The sequence below is a fragment of the Lampris incognitus genome, chromosome 16 (genome assembly GCF_029633865.1).
Source record: "Lampris incognitus isolate fLamInc1 chromosome 16, fLamInc1.hap2, whole genome shotgun sequence".
NCBI classification, from domain to species: domain Eukaryota; kingdom Metazoa; phylum Chordata; class Actinopteri; order Lampriformes; family Lampridae; genus Lampris; species Lampris incognitus.
In genome coordinates this window covers 2,286,096-2,304,811 of record NC_079226.1, presented here as the reverse complement: position 1 = coordinate 2,304,811, position 18,716 = coordinate 2,286,096, and the positions used below count along the sequence as shown (strand labels likewise).

General features: G+C 47.3%; 1 protein-coding gene across 2 annotated transcripts; it reads left to right on the top strand.

Annotated features, from left to right (window-relative positions):
* Positions 1-894: 894 nt before the first annotated feature.
* atg14 (autophagy related 14) lies at positions 895-18,491 on the top strand. 2 transcript variants are annotated; one of them, XR_008811717.1, is made up of 12 exons: positions 895-1,341; positions 1,825-1,887; positions 5,946-5,988; positions 6,296-6,377; positions 8,453-8,690; positions 9,683-9,912; positions 10,526-10,643; positions 15,561-15,651; positions 15,759-15,844; positions 16,266-16,440; positions 16,659-17,642; positions 18,036-18,491. XR_008811717.1 is itself a non-coding variant. In XM_056295760.1 (11 exons), the coding sequence occupies exons 1-11, from the start codon at positions 1,070-1,072 to the stop codon at positions 16,782-16,784; spliced, it is 1,524 nt and encodes a 507-aa protein (XP_056151735.1). In that variant the 5' UTR covers positions 895-1,069; the 3' UTR covers positions 16,785-18,491. The 2 variants fall into 2 exon arrangements, 1 of the variants encoding a protein (XP_056151735.1); XM_056295760.1 differs by having other exon boundaries at positions 16,659-18,491.
* The last annotated feature ends 225 nt before the right edge of the window (positions 18,492-18,716 follow it).

Genomic DNA, 18,716 nt, shown 5'->3' with positions numbered 1-18,716 from the left:
TTCTGCTCCAACTTCCCCCTGTAACTATCTTCGGCCTCCCTGATTCTCACTTTAAGGTCCCCTTGGATTTTCTCACCTCCTCCTTATCGCCAGCCGGAAAGGCCCTCTTCTTTTCACTCAGGATGGCTTTGCTGTCCTTCGTTACCCATGGCTTGTTATTTGAATAACAATGGACACTCTTTTCAGGGACAATGCAGTCCACACAGAAGTTTAAAGAACTCATTACATGTAGTACTTTCTTACTTTTGTCTACTATTTTCTGAATATTTACAGCTCATGTAAGGACTTCATCAAACCATAACCCTAAAAACTCAAGATGTCTCACTCCATCCAATTCTGGGTTATAGAATTTTAGTTTCCGCTCATTACTAATTTTTTACTTGCAAATAACATTGTCTTTGTCTTTTCAACTGAAAATGAAAAACCCCGTTTATATGACCACTCTCCTCCTTTCAAATGAAAAACCCCGTTTATATGACCACTCTCCTCCTTTCAAATGAAAAACCCCGTTTATATGACCACTCTCCTCCTTTCTTACAGCCCGGAACGACGTGCACTCGGTGTGCTGCGGGCTGCGCCGGGGCTGAACCGGGGCTGAGCCGGGGCTGGGCCGGGGCTGAGCCGGGGCTGAGCCGAGGCTGAGCCGGGGCCGGGCCGGGGCCGAGCCGAGGCCGAGCCTGAGCCTGAGCCTGAGCCGGGGCCGGGCCGGGGCTGAGCCGAGGCTGAGCCGAGGCTGAGCCGGGGCCGGGCCGGGGCCGAGCCGAGGCCGAGCCTGAGCCTGAGCCTGAGCCGGGGCCGGGCCGGAGCCGAGGCCGAGCCGAGGCCGAGCCGAGGCCGAGGGTGACTCCGCCCAACCGTTGCGTCAATACGTAAACAGATGACGTCACCGGGCCGGAAGCGGAGCGACGCTGTTCGTCCGACAAAACTCTTGTTGTTCCGATGTGACGGTCTGTAAACAGGACTACATCAAAACACCGCCATGGAAGCCCTGAAGCGATGGAAGGTGTGTAGTAGTTTGTTGGGACTAGTTTATTAAGTGCGAGCTAACGGTAGCGCACCAGGGAGCTCCATGGCGTCTTCAGCGGGAGGCCGCGTCAGAGCCGCGGGACCCGGCGAGGGGCTTCCCTGCTCCAACAAGGCCGCCGGGCGGCCCGCTCTCCGCTGCCACCACCACCTCGGCGCCCCCGGGGGGGCTATGGCGGAGTCGGTGGACGACGCGGAGGGTCTGTACGTAGCGGTGGAGCGGTGTCCCCTCTGCAACACGTCCAGGCGGAGGCTGACCTGCGCCCGCTGCGTCCAGACGGGAGACTTCGTCTACATCGACGGGAGGAACCCGGAGAGGTAGGCCGAGGTTCGGGGCTCCGATGAGCCGTTGTCCGGATGACCGGCGGGGCCGGCAGCCGATCTTTGCACCTGGTGACCTGCGGTTCCGTGCGGTTCCGTGCTTCGTTTGTTTCGTCGTTATTTAGCCCCCCTCGTGCGCAGCCCTGGCTGTAGCTGTAATCTTAATTATGGTAAATAATGGTAAGAGTCATGATTGGGTTTCCAGGAGTGACCCAGTTTGGGGCTGCAGGACGCTCCTCTCACGTTGCCCAGCATGTGAAGCCCAGAATAAGCGGCTCATGTCGCCCCGCAGCTTATTTTAGCGGTCCGCCGCTTTGGCCGCTCCAGAATTCCTAGAAGATTTGCTCCGGTAAAGAGTACCGCTGCCCGTCCGCGCTGCGGGGTCTGACGGGTTCGTCCTGGCCTGGAACCAGGTGTGAGAATGTGACCTCCACTTACCTTCTCCTCGTTTAACTTACTGTTGCTCTCTTTTCTCCAAAGGTACACTGAGAAACTGGAGAGGCTGAAAAAGCTGAAAGATGAGAAGGAACAGCTTCAACAAAGGTACAAACACTACAAGAAAACTTATATGGCAACTTCTGTAACTAGCTTTTTGTAATATCGTTTCAAGATGGCGGCTTGTGTGTAGGGCTGTACTGTCCGGTCCGGTCCCCTGTCCAGTTTTATGCCTAATATTTCCTTTCTGATGTTGGGTGCTGCCTCTTTCACATACCTACTAAGTCCTTCCGCGCATCTCCTGGCGCATTCATTGGTTTTGTCATGAACCTGCCCCAACATGTGGACGTCTTCTCTGCGGCTCTACGTGTTCGGCTACCTGGCATTGCAGATTCCTGCGATTGGCGTGTCCCCCGATGCTGAGGACAGGCAAAATACACCTGCGCTTTGTCTTTGGCTTACCCCACGCACTGTGACCTCCCTGGAATCAGCCAGAGACCCTGTTATGATGACTCAGCTGCTCGTCAAGGGCCTTTCTTCTCGGTTGTCCTTCTCTCCAGGGGAGGCACCACCAGGTTTGTGCTGCCTATGGTCCTGGGGGAGTGGGAGGCCATCTCCCTATGCGGCACTCACCTGCAACGGAAGTTGGGCTGATGGTCCAGCGAGGAGAAACTGGTTTGTCCTCCTTTTGCTCTTACTATCGGGTAATATCCAACCTAATCCAGGCCCAGTGCTGACGCAGCTTCAAACACCAGAGGAGTTTAAAACCAGAAACAGACTACGGCTTTTTCCTCTCAATGTATGCAGTCTGGTAAATGAAATGGACCTAATAAGAATATGGGCTTACTCGACTGACTCCAACATCATGGTCTTTTCTGAGACATGGTTAAAAAAGTCAGTCACAAATGACATGATTAATATTGAGGGGTATATTGTCTTTAGAACAGACTGCATCAAAAAAGGAGGAGGTATTGCAGTTTTTGTCAAATCTAAATTAAACCGCACTTGCATCCAGTCCATCAGCAAACCAAACTGCTCTGAACTCTTGGTAATTAAAATGATCCCTCCTAAATGGCTCAGATATTATTGTGGTCGAATGTTACCACCGGCCATCAGCTTCAAGTGAAGTGGCCACTTCACTTACCGACCTTCTTCACAGTTGGTCTAAATCAGAGTTGGTTTTACTTGGAGACCTAAACTGGGACTGTTTATTGCCATCCTCAGACCCATTCTAGGACATTTGTGACTCTCTTTGTCTGGTACAACTAATAAACTTGCCAACCCGGTCAAACCAAAAAGATCTGGTTAAATCCACGCTACTTGATCTTATTTTAACAACGTACGCCACAGATTTTCTGTGGTTGGAGCTTTTTCTAATGATGTTAATGATCACTGTGCACTTGTCAATGCGATAAACTGCAAGATTCCCAGGACTAAACAACGTTGTATCTATGAAAGACAAACATTTTAACGAAGAGGACCTTTTGCACAATCTTTATAACAGTGACTTGGATATTGTCTCACAAATGGCCGATGTTGACCTATCTTGGGATTATTTTAAACCCACTTTCTGTTCTGTACGTGATAAATACGCCCCTTTTAGAAGATTCAGGATAAGTGGAAAAGACAACCCTTGGTTTATTGAATCTACTGCCTCTTTTATTAGACAAAGATGCTGCCTGGGCCAAACCAAAGAAAACTAATAACCCTGTGGGTTCCTCAGCAGCTAGCGTTAGCGGATGCCGTTTTAGATGAGTATGCATGGCACTTGTACTTTTGTTGTATTTCAGAACAGACTTGTATATTTTGCAGGTGGTAGTAGTACAGGTTTCATCTTTAGTGAAGTATTTCCACATACCTGATGTACCACTACTGGTTTGCTGCAATGACCCGCCACCAGGCTCCTTAGCTGTTGTCTTCTCTGAGGCGTCCATGTTGTTAATGTCATGATCACGTGATCAGCGACTAGTCCATGTCAAGGTTAAAGCGTTCTCACAGAGCAGTAAAGTCGACTAGTCTGTGCAACCCCTACTACCTACTTCTATCTCCAACCTTTTATCCTGTCATTTTTGTGAACCCATAAGCTCTAACAGCATGGTCCCAAAGCCAAAATAAGTTATGTTTTGCTGACTTTTTATTAATAAATTAAAACATAGTGCTTGCATAAGTATTCAACCCCTTGTGCTGCGAAAGCTCCAAGTTTACACAAATGGCAAATTATTCCTAAAACAAACTCAGGTAAACACAGTTGGACATAACTAGTGTGCACCTGTAAGATATTAAAGTACCGGTCTGGTTTCTGGGTATAAAAGCACTCTGGGTAAAGTTCAGTAGCCGGGCGTGAACGCCATCGGAACATGAAGACAGAGCAGCAGAATACTGAAGTAAGAGACAGAGTGATTAAAATGCAGAAGGTGGGAAAGGGACACAAAACAATATCCAAGTGTGTGGCTGTCCCACGGAACACTGTTGGATCCATTGTCAGAAAGTGGAGAAAGTGGAAGCTGCATCACACCACCCAGACGCTTTGGAGGACAGGCCGTCCCTCAAAGCTAAGTGTCCGAGCAAGACGTGGGCTGATGAGGAACGCCACACATGATCCTGCAATCACTCTGAAGGAGCTCCAGAGGTCAGTGGCTGAAACTGGAGTAAATGTGCATGAGTCAACCATATCACGGCTCTCCATAAATCTGGCCTGTATGGGAGGGTGGCAAGAAAGAAGCCGTTGCTCAAAACTATGCATATAGAAGCACGCTTGGAGTTTGCTACCAAGTATGAGAGAGACCCGGTTAGGATGTGGGTAAAGGTTTTGTAGTCAGATGAGATGAAAGTGGAGCTTTTTGGCCAAAACTCAAAGCGTTATGTGTGGTGTAAACCCAACACTGCTCATACCCTAAAAAACACCCTCCCTACAGTGAAGCATGGCGGCGGCAGTATAATGCTATGGGGTTGCTTTTCCTCTGCAGGCACTGGGGACCTTGTTCACATTGAGGGAAGAATGGATGGAGCTAAATACAGGGAAACATTGGAAGAACACCTGTTGCAGTCTGCCATAAAACTGAAGCTTGGGAGAAGGTTCACCTTCCAGCAGGACAATGACCCTAAGCACAAGGCTAAAGCAACAATGGCATGGCTCAGCAACAAAAAGGTTAACGTTTTGGAGTGGCGAAGTCAAAGACCGGCCCTCAACCCCTTTAAAAATCTGTGGCACAGACTGAAAGTTGCAGTCCAGAGGCACCATCCAACCAACCCGCAAGACCTGTACAAATTCTGCCAAGAAGAATGGGCAAAAATTACTCCAGAAGAATGTGCAAAGCTTGTATGTACTTACCCCAAGAGAATCATGGCTGTTATTGCAGCCAAAGGGTACTCTACAAAGTATTATATGTGGGGGTTGAATACTTTTGCAAGGCACTGTAACTATAGCACTAGAGCTACTACTCGAATTCTTTTCAATGTCCCCAGGGTGCACTCAGAGCTTGGTAAAATTGATTTCTCCCTTTATGCACCTTGATCATGGACTGAGTTGCAGAATACCATTACCTTAGAAGCACTCAGCTCTCTGAGTACTTTTTCCCCCCTCCCTAATTGAACATAGCCAATTATCCCACTCTTACCCACATCTGGCTTCTCACCTGCAGACACAGCCAATTGTGTCTGCAGGGATGCCCGACCACGCCGGAGGTAACACAGGGATTTGAACCAGAGATCCCGTATTGGTTGACAACGGAATAGACCGCTACACTACCCAGATGCCCCCACTCTGAGTATTTTTAAAGGTCTTGCAAACTGCCCTGAAGGAAACATGTTGCGGTTTTACATAATCCTCGACTTGAGGTGGACTGTGTCATGGATGTCGCCGGCATGGCCTGTATGCCTCTCTTCTTTTACTTTTTCTCTTGTGTAGCTTTTATGTACTGTGTGTGTTCTATCATGTGAAATTGGTTTTTATGTGGAACTGCTTGTGCTGCCGTGTTGACTAAGACTCCCTGGAAGAAGAGATCTTGTATCTCAATGGGACCTTCCTGGCTAAGTAAAGGATAAATAAATAATAAATAAAAAAGATCCCCACAGAAAACACGAAAAAACCTCGTTTTAAAAAAAACAAAAACAAACTTGGGGGTTAGTAAGCTCTCCTCTCTCTCTCTCTCTCTCTCTGAACTCAGGGTCATCACAGCCATGGACAAGAAGCTACAGGCCGATCAGATGGTAAGTCAGGCTTCAGGAAGATCACTCTATACCACTTTTAATATGTATTATCATCATAAAGCACATCAGGGCATTGAGTCAATACCCTTGCTTTGTACAGCCATGAGATAAACCCTTCTGGAGTACCATCTTCGTGCACTGTACTGGAACTCACATTAAACCTGTTTAACATATGTTCAGCTTATGTTGCACTTCGGAATGTAATCTAAATAAAAGTAACTTCAATGATGTTTGAAAATATTCCAATTTCATTTTCTTCGTTTGGGACGGCTGTCATGGTAACATCAGAGCATTTCGTTCCTACCAGAAATGGAAGATCATGTCCTGTAGGATGAAGATCGAGCAGCTGAAGGAGGCGATCTCGTGGGGCTGTGAGGAGGTGAAGACCGGTGAGTCAGTCTGGATCAAATGATTAAAGACAGTTATAGGAGCCACCGTCACTCCATAGCCAGACAAGTAATCAAGCCAGAAGGAAATGGCTGAGTACCTGCTACACAGGCTTGTATGGTTAACAGACACAACTTCAGACAGACGAGTCGGTTTCTGGGTGGCTCCATGGGACATCCAGCTAAAGGATTGTCTTCTGGATGGCTCCTACAACTTGAACCCCTCATACTTACAAACCCCTCTGGTCCTAATAAAAAAAAACCAAAACAACAACAAATATCAAATCCCAGTGCCCCAGTGCAGTGACGGGGACACTGTGCTGTAGGAGATGCCATCCTTCAGGTGAGATGTTAAAACGAGGTCCTGACTCACTGTAGTCATTAAAGATCCCATGGCACTTATCACAAAGAGTAGGGGGTTCCCTGGTGTCTTGGCAACATTCCCAACCTGGCTCTCTGCACCTGCCCACCTCATCATCCCCCATGTAAGTGGCTCAATGTTTCCTCCCTCTTCACCTCAAGCTGATGTATGGTGAGCGTTCTGGCACAAAATGGCTGCCATGCATCACCCAGGTGGTGCTACATATTGGTGGTGGTTGAGGTGAGTTTCCTCCTTCACCGTGAAGGCCTTTGGGTGTCTAAGTAAAGCACTACATACGTACATGTAATGGTTGTTATTACTGTTATTACCATTATTATAATACACTCACACATTTGTTTTCATGTTAATCTGTGGATGTTACAGGAAGCTGATCAGCAAAGTTTTCGATGTGCACAACAAGATTACTTTCAGTTTGAAGTTGTGATGTTTTGGCTAAAGGTCAGCATCTCCAAGTTCTCATCCAGCCTGTTGTCCAATCACATTGCATGATGATGACTTGTGAGTCTCGCATGGTGAGGAAAGGACAGGCGATAATTAGAGATGTATCACATCCTGTCTTTAGCGGGTACGAGCTGTTACCATCAGGCAGTCGGTATGGGATGCCATCCCTCTGAACCAGCTGGGCTCATACATCAGTCATGCCTACCAGTAATGCATTGCTGCACGAACTGAAACAACAACGCAACCCGTGTGTGTGAGGATGCTGAGAATGCTGCACCTTTTATGTAGAGCACTGTGGTGATGTGTGGTGTATAGGTCTGTGATAATGTTGTGGTTTTGTTGGCTTCATCAGAACACGACCTCCAGTGCGCACTGGGGCAGTTTGCAGCTGAGTGTGAAATGGCTGGGATGAGAATCAGCACCTCCAAGTCTGAGGCCATGGTTCTCTACCAGAAAATGGTGGATTGCTCCCTCCGGGGTTGGGGATGAGTTGTTGTCTCAAGTGAAGGAGTTCAAGTATCTCGGGGTCTTGTCCACGAGTGAGGGTAGGATGGAGTGGGAGATTGGCAGGCAGATTGGTGCAGCATCAGCAGTAATGTGGACGTTATACCAGACCGTTGTTGTGAAGAGGGAGCTGAGCTGGAAGGCAAAGCTCTCAATTTACCAGTCAATCTTCGTTCCAACCCTCACCTATGGTCATGAGCTTTGGGTAGTGACTGAAAGGGTGAGATCGCGGATACAAGCGGCTGAAATGAGTTTCCTCCGTAGGGGGTCTGGGCTCGGCTTTAGAGATAGGGTGAGGAGCTCGGACATCCAGAGGGAGCTCGGAGTAGAGCCGCTGCTCCTTCACGTTGAAAGGAGCCAGTTGAGGTGGTTCGGGCATCTGATTAGGATGCCTCCTGGGCGCCTTCCTTTGGAGGTTTACTGAGCATGGTCAACTGGGAGGAGACACCGGGGTAGACCCAGAACTTGCTGGAGGGACTACATGTCCAATCTGGCCTGGGAACGTCTTGGGATCCCCCAGGAGGAGCTGGACGGTGTTGCTGGGGGAGGGACGTCTGGAGTGCCCTACTTAGCTTGCTGCCACCGCGACCCGACCCCGGAGAAGCGGCTGATGATGAATGAATGAATGAATGAATAAATAATGTTGAGGTGTTCTGTTTGTTGGTCTGACCATTACATTACTGTATGGCACACCATGAATTTACTAAAGGACTAATAAATCTATCCAACTATCCTTCCTCTTCCTCCTTAGGTAAGGAGCTGCTCCTCCGCTCTCAGGAGGAGAGCCAGAGGCTGCAGCGGCGAGCTGGACGGCACCAGGAGAAACGGGACAAGATGGAGCGCCACATCCAGCGTCTTGGGGAGGTCCTGGAAAAGAGAGGCCGCGACCTACAGGCCCGTCTGGATCAACTGGCTCAGGTCCGCCGGGAACACATCCGAGAGCTCAACACTTACATCTTCCCCACACAGGAGGAGAAGCAGGGCAGCAGGTATACACACACACACACGGGAGAACGGCACAACATTATGAGTCATGTAGCTGTAGCATCTTAATCAAAGCAGAAGTTGCAACACAGGCATACATCCAGAATTATCCTTCACATGACCGGCAGTTTGACTTGATGTGTTGATGTTTGCTTGGACATAACATAAACGTGACTAGAACGACCAACACGTCATTATGACCGTTTTGGATTTTCAAAGTTTAATAACTTTGTGAAAATAAAAAGATACAGACCTGCCGCTCCCTGAATGCTCCTAAAGTTGCATATTTAAAATGAGTGTTGGATCAATTGCACATAAAAGTTACGATAAGATCTACCTAAAACAACCAGGAGCGGTCAAAATGACCGACTCGTAATGTGTGCGTGATGATGTGCATCATGTCAGTATTTATGACGTGTGTTGGTGGCATCATTTCCTGTGTGAAGTTCGTTGCTGTGTCCTAGAAACACACTAGCGTCCTCCAGTGCAGACAAATAGTCTCAACTTGATGTGTGATGATGTCCAACATGTCTGTTAGACGCACCGTGACTACCACCAAGGCGCTGCAGTATTTACAGGCGTTGGACAGCGGCCATTTTAAATTGGTTTAAAAATAGTATTAAAGTTGTTAAAATGTGTCAGTTAGTTTCATAACAGACACACTAACATATGTAACGCATTAATATCTCAACTGGATATTTATCTTGACAGAATATAGAGTTTAAACACCGGCCATCATGTTGACCGCCCATGGTGGTTTTAGGTAGGAGTGAAGTCCTGCTCGTTCTGGTGTTAAAAGAAAACGTATGAGTGAAAAAGCTTCCGTCAGGGTTGGTCCCTCACGTTGTTTACAGGGTTTCAGTCAAACAAGCAGATGTTTAGGAAGTGATGATTGTCATTCATGTGGTTGATAAAAAGAAAAAACCCAGAGCTGTATTGTGACATTGGAAAATAAGTGACATTCTAACAGCGGTCAGCCCCTGCGTGTGTCCCTCAGAGACCCTGCGGATGTGGTGGCAGATAGTGACCTCACGTTGACCTCCAGCACGGTGAACGAATTGGCTGAAGCTCGGCGGACCACCTACCTGTCCGGCCGCTGGATTTGGGATGACCAGAATGGTGAAACCAGCATCAGCATCACCGGGCCGCCTGTTACGTTGCCGAGCAACGGAGACTGCTCTGCCTACTATAGCTGGGTGGAGGAGAAGAGCAGCAGCCAGGGGCCAGGTGAGTGTAATGTTGGTCATGTGGGAGTTCAGTCTTGTTCTGCTGTGATTGAAAGTACTTCTGAATTAGAGAACCTGGTGACAGCAGAATGGGATGACTGCACAAAGAGCTGCCGGAATATAAATCACTGACCAAACAGAAACATGTACAGCAGGGATGCCCAAACTTTTTCCCTCGGAGGGCCAAAACTGAAACTTAATGGTGGGCCAAAAGCAAACGCCTATTATATTGTAACATTAACATTCATGTTAAGATCCAAGTTCCCATTAACATTCATGTTAAGATCCAAGTTCCCTTAGTGAGTTCTAATCCAATCTTTGACAAATGTATTTTCTTTTTAATTTTTATTATTATCTTTTTATTTTATTTTTTTACTAGAAACATCTGGCAGGCCAAATAGAACTTTGTGGCGGGCCAACTTTGGCCCGCGGGTCCCAGTTAGGGCAGCCCAGATGTACAGGACTCCCAAATCCTTCACTCTCAGATTTTACTGTTACACATCAACTCAGTCTTTCTAATGCATTGCTTATGTGTGTGTGTGTGTGTGTGTGTGTGTGTGTGTGTGTGTGTGTGTGTGTGTGTGTGTGTGTGTACACATATGTGTTGGCTGTAGAGTTGGACCACATCAACCCAGCCCACACCATCAGCGCCGCGTTGTGCTACGCTACACAGCTAGCTAACATTCTCTCACACATCCTTGACGTCAACCTCCCCAAGAAACTCTGCAACAGGTACCGCTGAAACACTTCTCTACAGGTACCGCTGAAACATCCAAAGGAGTTGAATCAAGTGCAACTGGACTTGGTATATATCCGTGAAGACATTTCGCCTCTCATCCAAGAGGCTTCCTCAGTTCGTGCCTTTCTGACTAGACCAAGCTAGTCTGACTGGCTGGTGATGAGACTCAGAATTCATCCTCTAGGAGTTGTTGTCAGAGCTATTGATATGCGTGGCTCTTTGTGTCCCGATGTTTACCAACGCCTGTCGCTAACAGAGCCATAGATATGAGTGGCTCTTTTGTGTACCGATGTCCAGCCGGCCCGTCGCCATCGGAGCTATTGATTTGCATTTGTTTAGCAGCGACAGTCGTTGGGGGTGTTAATTTCGACTTCGTTGTTCAGTGGTCATGAGAGTGGTTGGAGCCGTTAGTGAGCGACTGTTGTTCTTGGAGGCTAGGCTTCTTGAGTCTCCTGGGTAGAGATGAAAGGACGGCATTGTAAGTGGGAGATAGGTGGTGTCGCAGACCTCCTCCTCTGTTGAGGGATGGTTTTTCCAGTTTCTCATAGATGGCTTCCTTCACCCCTCTTTCAAACCATCTATCTTCCCTGTCCAAAATGTGTACGTTGCTGTCCTGGAAGGAGTGTCTCTTCTCCTTTAGGTGTAGATAGACTGCTGAGTCTTGTCCTCAGGAGTTTGGCCTCCTGTGTTGGGCCATCCGTTTGTGTAGTGGTTGTTTGGTTTCTCCTATGTATAGGTCAGTGCAATCCTCATTGCATTGTACGGCATACACCAGATTGCTGTTCCGGGTGTGTGGTACACGGTCTTTGGGATGAACCAGTCTTTGTCGGAGTGTGTTGTTGGGTTTGAAGTATACCGGGATGCGTTGTTTGTTAAAAATTCTCCTGCGTTTCTCGGAGACCCCAGAAACATACGGGATGACTGTGCTCTTCCTTCTGTTCCTTTTCTCTTCGTTGCTCACCTGGTTGGTCTTTCTGGAACGTGTTGCAGTTTTCACAAAGGTCCAACTGGGGTAGCCGCAGGTTTTTAAAGCTCCCCTCAGGTGTTTGTGTTCTTCTCGTTGGGCCTGAGTGCTGCTGGGCACATTGTCAGCTCTGTGTTGCAGAGTTCTGATGACGCCCAGTTTGTGTTCCAGCGGGTGGTGTGAGTCGAAAAGTAGATATTGGTCTGTGTGTGTAGGTTTCCTTAAACCCCAATGTGGAGGCTCCTGTCTTCCCCAATGTGGACGTCACAGTCCAAGAAGGGCAAACTGTTGTTCTTTACATCTTCCCTTTTGAACTTAATGTTCTTGTCCACCGAGTTGATGTGTTTGGTAAACGCTTGCACCTCTTGTGTTTGGATTTTGACCCATGTGTCGCCCACATATCTGAACCAGTGGGTCGGAGGTGTTACTCTGAAGGAGTTCAGGGCCCTGTGTTCTACCTCTTCCATATATAAGTTGGCCACAATGGGCGATACTGGTGAGCCCATTGCACAGCCTTGTTTCTGTCTGTAAAACTGGCCCCTGAATTGGAAATATGTGATGTTCAGGCAAAGGTCCAGTAGTTGGCAAATCTGGTCTGGGCTGAGGTTGGTCCTATCGTGGAGAGTGTCGTCCCGTAGCAAACTTTGCCTCACAGTTTCCAAAGCCTCCATGGTTGGGATGCAGGTGAATAACGAGGTCACGTCGTAGGATACCATGGTTTCATCCGGTTCCAGTTTTACGCCTTGGACCTTGTCCACGAAGTCAATGGAGTTTTGGATATGGTGAGGTGTTTCGCCCACTAAAGGGGTCAAGATGTTGGTTATATGTTTGGCAATGTTGTACGTGACCGAGTTTATGCTGCTGACAATGGGCCTGAGGGGCTCCATCTTTATGGATCTTAGGGAGTCCATATATTTTTTTTATAAATTTATTTCTGATTTTTCCCTTTTTTCTCCCAATTTAGTGGCCAATTGATCCCTATTTTAATTCAAACACCCACCCTCGTATTGCATGCGTTCGCCAACTGCATCTCTCCGGCCGGCAGTCTCGAAGGAAAGCGCCTCCCCACTTTCGTGACAAGGCGAATCCAAGCCGAACCACTGTTTTTCCGACACACACAGAGACGCATTCACATGACGAACACAAGCCGACTCCGCCCCCCTCCCGAAGACAGCGTTGCCAATGATTGCTGCTTCATCGAGTCCGGCCATAGTCGGATCTGACGAGACCGGGGCGCGAACCCCAGTCCCCAGTGGGCAACTGCATCGACACCAAGCCGATGCTTAGACCGCTACGCCACCACGGACGTTAGGGAGTCCATATATGCATGGAATGTTATCTTGTGGGTAGAGACGGTGGTATTGTATCCGATCAATGGTTCCTCCTTTCTGTAGGTACTCTATTATTCTCCTCTGTTATTCTCCTCTTGTGACCACTTGCCATAACATCGGTACACAAAAGAGCCACTCATATCTATGGCTCTGTTAGCGACGGGCGTTGGTAAACATTGGATCACAAAGAGCCACACATATCAATAGCTCTGACAACGACTCCTAGAGGATAAATTCTGAGTCTCATCACCAGCCAGTCAGACTAGCTTGGTCTAGTCAGAAAGGCACGAACTGAGGAAGCCTCTTGGATGAGAGGCGAAACGTCTTCACGGATATATACCAAGTCCAGTTGCACTTGATTCAACTCCTTTGGATAACCATGACCTGGATGAATGAGAACATTCACAGACAACCTCTGAAACACTTCTCTACAGGAACCCCTGAAACACTTCTCTACAGGTACCTCTGAAAACACTTCTCTACAGGAACCTCTGAAACACTTTTCTACAGGAACCTCTAAAACCCTTCTCTACAGGAACCTCTGAAACACTTCTCTACAGGTACTGCTGAAACACTTCTCTACAGGAACCTCTGAAACACTTCTCTACAGGAACCTCTGAAACTCTTCTCTACAGGTACCGCTGAAACACTTCTCTACAGGAACCTCTGAAAACACTTCTCTACAGGAACCTCTGAAACACTTCTCTACAGGTACCGCTGAAACACTTCTCTACAGGTACCGCTGAAACACTTCTCTACAGGAACCTCTGAAACATTTCTCTACAGGAACCGCTGTAACACTTCTCTAGAGGGACCTCTGAAACACTTCTCTACAGGTACCACTGAAACACTTCTCTACAGGTACCACTGAAACACTTTTCCACGGGAACCTCCCAAACACTTCTCTACGGGAACCGCTGAAACACTTCTCTACAGGTACCGCTGAAACACTTCTCTACAGGAACCTCTGAAACACTTCTCTACAGGAACCTCTGAAACACTTCTCTACAGGTACCGCTGAAACACTTCTCTACAGGAACCACTGAAACACATCTCTACAGGAACCTCTGAAACACTTCTCTACAGGTACCACTGAAACATTTCTCTACGGGAACCACTGAAACACTTCTCTACGGGAACCTCTGAAACACTTCTCTACAGGAACCTCTGAAACACATCTCTACAGGAACCTCTGAAACACTTCTCTACAGGTACCACTGAAACACATCTCTACAGGAACCTCTGAAACACTTCTCTACAGGAACCTCTGAAACACTTCTCTACAGGTACCGCTGAAACACTTCTCTACAGGAACCTCTGAAACATTTCTCTACAGGAACCGCTGAAACACTTCTCTAGAGAGACCTCTGAAACACTTCTCTACAGGTACCACTGAAACACTTCTCTACAGGTACCACTGAAACACTTCTCTACAGGTACCACTGAAACACATCTCTACAGGAACCTCTGAAACACTTCTCTACAGGAACCTCTGAAACACTTCTCTACAGGTACCGCTGAAACACTTCTCTACAGGAACCTCTGAAACATTTCTCTACAGGAACCGCTGAAACACTTCTCTAGAGAGACCTCTGAAACACTTCTCTACAGGTACCACTGAAAACACTTCTCTACAGGAACCGCTGAAACACTTCTCTACAGGAACCTCTGAAACACTTTTCCACAGGAACCGCTTCTTTACAGCCTTCTATTTTCTAAATGGTTGCTGAGAAAATGTTCAAATTTACTGTCATATGTATTTAGAATCCAAAGAAATGCTGGTGCTCTTGACCTGAGAAGAGTGAACGTCCACTTTGAAGAGAAAATGTTTTCTCATCATGTAATGCAGAAACTAGTAGTGACTATCAAACATGTAAAACTGGTGACTATGAATGAAAGTTTGGTATACAGCTTGTGGTTTCTTTCCTTCTTTTTTTTTGGACCCCTCCCCCTTTTCTCCGCAATTGTACTTGGCCAGTTACCACACTCTTCTGAGCCGTCCTGGTCTCTGCTCCACTCCCTCTGCTAATCCGGGGCAGGCTGCAGACTACCACATGTCTCCTCCAATACATGTGGAGTCACCAGCTGCTTCTTTTCACCTGACAGTGAGGAGGTTCACCAGGGGGACGTAGTGCGTCGGACGATCACGCTATTCCCCCTCCCCCGTGAACAGGTGCTCCGACCGACCAGAGGAGGTGGTAGTGCAGCAACCAGGACACGCACCCACATCTGGCTTCCTACCCATAGACACAACCAATTGTGTCCGTAGAGACGCCCGACCAAGACAGAGGTAACACGGGGATTTGAATCAGTGATCCCCGTGTTGGTAGGCAACGGAACAGATCACCATGCTACCCGGACATGCAGCTTGTGGTTTGTAAATGATAGTGAATGGTTGTGTGTGAGTTAGTCACATAATCTACATATCTCAATGATTCGTTTCTCCTGTAACCTTTCCTTCTTCCTTCAAAGAATTCACTACCAAATCTAGTCAGAAATGTCTAATCTGTAAACCACGAGACGAGTCTGTTTCACCAGCTGACTTGAAGGTTACAGCAGAATGTTCAGACTGGACAAGTGAAGACTAACCTTGACTGTATTTGTCTCTCTGACAGTGAGTTTTGTGGCGAGAACCTGAGTCGTTACCGTTTCAACAGAGCGCTCAACAAACTCAACACCAACATTCTCCATCTCTGCTTCTCCCAGGTAGAGAGAGTGAGAGAGATATTTAGTGTTTGAGACAGTGAACATGAATGACCATTCAGTATGGTTACCACATTGCTATATCATATGGTTGGTGTGTGTGTTTCCAGCATGTTGACAGTGAGAAGCTCCATCTCCATCACACCTTGAGGAACATCATGTTCTTGGTCTCACCCGACAACAAGAACCTGGGCAGGTGAGCTACCTAACCCCCCCCCCCATACAAACACAGACACACATACCCAGAAAGACACAGTTAATACTTCCTACAACAGGTTCTGCTCAGATGTAATCTGCATCATTCTGAAGGAGGATTTCCTCTTATGGAGTCAACATCTCACAGCGGTCAGCACATCCTAAAATGCACTGGTAGTGTTAACACCAGGTTCCTAAACTGTAGTGCAAAACAGACCTCCACTTCATGATCATTTAGCTGCTAATGGGGATTCTGGATTAGGCTAATTTACCAAACACTGAAACTCTTAAGTCATATCACTGCAACTCACCACAAGCTTAGTTCTGAGCTTGGTGTCAGTTTTGTCCCTGTTGTCTTCACAGCATTCCTTCCATATTTTAAATGTTGTGTCCTGGCTTTTCTCTGTTCTGGTCTGGATCAGAACTGGTCCGTTTGAGGTGAATGCTGATCTGGAGGAGTCCATGGAGTTTGTGGAGCCAGAGGCGGCCAGTCCAACCCAGGAGAGTGGTGATGAGGTGGTCTCAGATGAGGAGACGGACCTGGGGACGGACTGGGAGACGGTACCGAGTCCCCGCTTCTGTGACATCCCATCCCAGGTAGAACCTCCTTCCTCAGACCAGAGACATTCAGACAAACGGCAATTCCTAGTTGGGAAAATCCCCAGTTGTAATGTTGAAAAATGTTCAGTTATCCTACTTGTTGTGATTAAACATTACGACTTAAATTAGCATATCGTTCTAGTAATCTAACCATGTAATGATGAGAGCGGCTAGAATGATAATGGTTATAACCCAGTCTTCCTCTCATCTTTCAGTCCATGGATCTCTCTCAGAGTGCGGCCATGCAGGTTTCTCAGCCAGGAGCCAATGCGGGGGGGATGATCTCCTCTGCTGCAGCCTCTGTCACGTCCTGGTTTCGGGCTTACACCGGCCAGCGTTGACGCTTGACCCAGAGACTGGATCCGGAGATTGACAGTCTCATCTGATTTGGACCGGCACAATTAGACCGAACCGGTGTTGACTGAAGTGGACTGAGCAAAACCACAAAGGCAGTGCTTCAGTGGTTCTGATTATAGTATGGGGTCAAAGACCACAGAGAATCCTAACATGGACATAACATTTGGGAACAGGGAGGTGTGTGTGTGTGTGTGTGTGTGTGTGTGTATAGCATACTCTGGCAGCCCATGCAGCAGGTAAACAGCTGTCACTGGATGCTGAATGTTGAGTTGAGTCGGACTGGAATGGGTGTGAAGAGATCGGAGTAAAGCCACACCAGAGGACGCCGGCTTGGGTCGTAAATTCACCGGTAAAGAAATGCCAAACCGTCTGTGTGGCGCTGGTCTGACCACAGCTATGCAACCCAACATTATACTTCAAAAATCCTATTCTCCTCAGCCAGACTGCCTGTCTGTCTCTCTGCCCATCTCTATCCATTTGTCTTTGAACCAGCCGGAGGTTGTGTGTGTTTTTTAGTTGGCATGACAGAACTTCTGTTCCAGGGACAGGAAGTACCAAATAACTCAAGCAGGAAATGGAAATGACATGCTGCCAGCAGCCACAGCCATTGCTGCAATGACCTTGAACCTCATCTAGGCCATGATCCCAGCCATCAGCCTGGATCACAGCATCCTAAAGACCAGAACCATATGGAGGTGGATCGAGCTGGTTTAGACTGACAGTAGAGCAGCCAGGACCAGGAAGAGATCTTGATCTGTGTTTGATTTGAATCCAGATGCATCCCTACGAGCGGAGACATGCCTAAATCCACACTGTGTACATGAAACGGCGCTGACACTCTGGTTAGTTTGCTTTTGCTGTTTTCAACAGGTTTGCGCTAACCTTCTGTTAGACCGCCGCACCACAATTTAGATTTTCTGTTCCTGCGTAAACATCAGCGTTTCTCCATCCAGATCTAGCACATGTCTCTCTGGATGATGTCTAGGTAGAATTCAGCCTGACTACATTTTCTCTTGACTTTAAAAGAAGCCTTCATTTAACAGAACCAATGTCAGATCTTCATCCTGTTAAACAGAGACTGGCTTGGCTAATTTTATCATTACATCTGTCTGCCAGAGAAGTGTGTTCTGTTCCTGTAGTCTGTATGTGGACTGGAGAGTCATTTAAGTGATTTAAACTTTGTCTTCAGGTCTGGTCTTTAGACAGTATGGATTTACAGCTGGACTTTGTTTCAGATCCTGTTTATCATCTCCAGGTTGAAAGCAGGTCTGAACTACATCTTTACAGAACAGATTCAAGTGTTTTTCTGGATCCGTTAATGCCTGTTTCTACATGGTTCACATGAAGACAGAAGCTTCATCTAATGCTGTTCCTCACAGTCAGACGGGGTGTCTCCTCTCCAGCTCCTACTGGTCCACAATCATCACTTCATGTGGTTTTGATTCTGCAGATCAGGTATAAAAAAAAACCTATATGTCACTCAAAGCAATATTTCACAGCTGAGAGAATAAAAGACCTTCATCTGGAAACCTCTTGAGTCTGGCCTTCCAAATCCTGCTCTACATTCAGTTCAGTTTGTTCCATTGTGGTTGGGAAACCCAGTCCAGTACTTTCCTGTCGGTAGAACATTAATCGATCCTGTGTTGCCATAAAATGCTTGATTTGAAATAAAAGCCTGTTTTCATGCTCTTCCCAAGCTGTCGACCTGCTTTTTCTTGCTCATTCACACTGAAGGAACACTTCGTCATTCACGCTGAGTCGGGATTAGAGTCACTAAACCAGACTGCTGGTTATCTTCTAGTCGGTTTTGTCAGACATCTGCTTGTCTAAGAAAACTAGTTTTAACTGGATACCCAGAATTCCTCTAATTTATCCATGGCTTGGAAGATCGAAGGCCGCTTTTATTAGAGAAAAAT

Excerpts from the sequence above, each read along its gene's own strand:
- atg14 (XM_056295760.1), top strand. The coding sequence starts at position 1,070 with ATGGCGTCTTCAGCGGGAGGCCGCGTCAGAGCCGCGGGACCCGGCGAG. Across the intron at positions 8,691-9,682 it reads GAGGAGAAGCAGGGCAGCAG|AGACCCTGCGGATGTGGTGG; the intron begins GTATACACACAC and ends TGTGTCCCTCAG. Across the intron at positions 9,913-10,525 it reads GAGCAGCAGCCAGGGGCCAG|AGTTGGACCACATCAACCCA; the intron begins GTGAGTGTAATG and ends TGTTGGCTGTAG.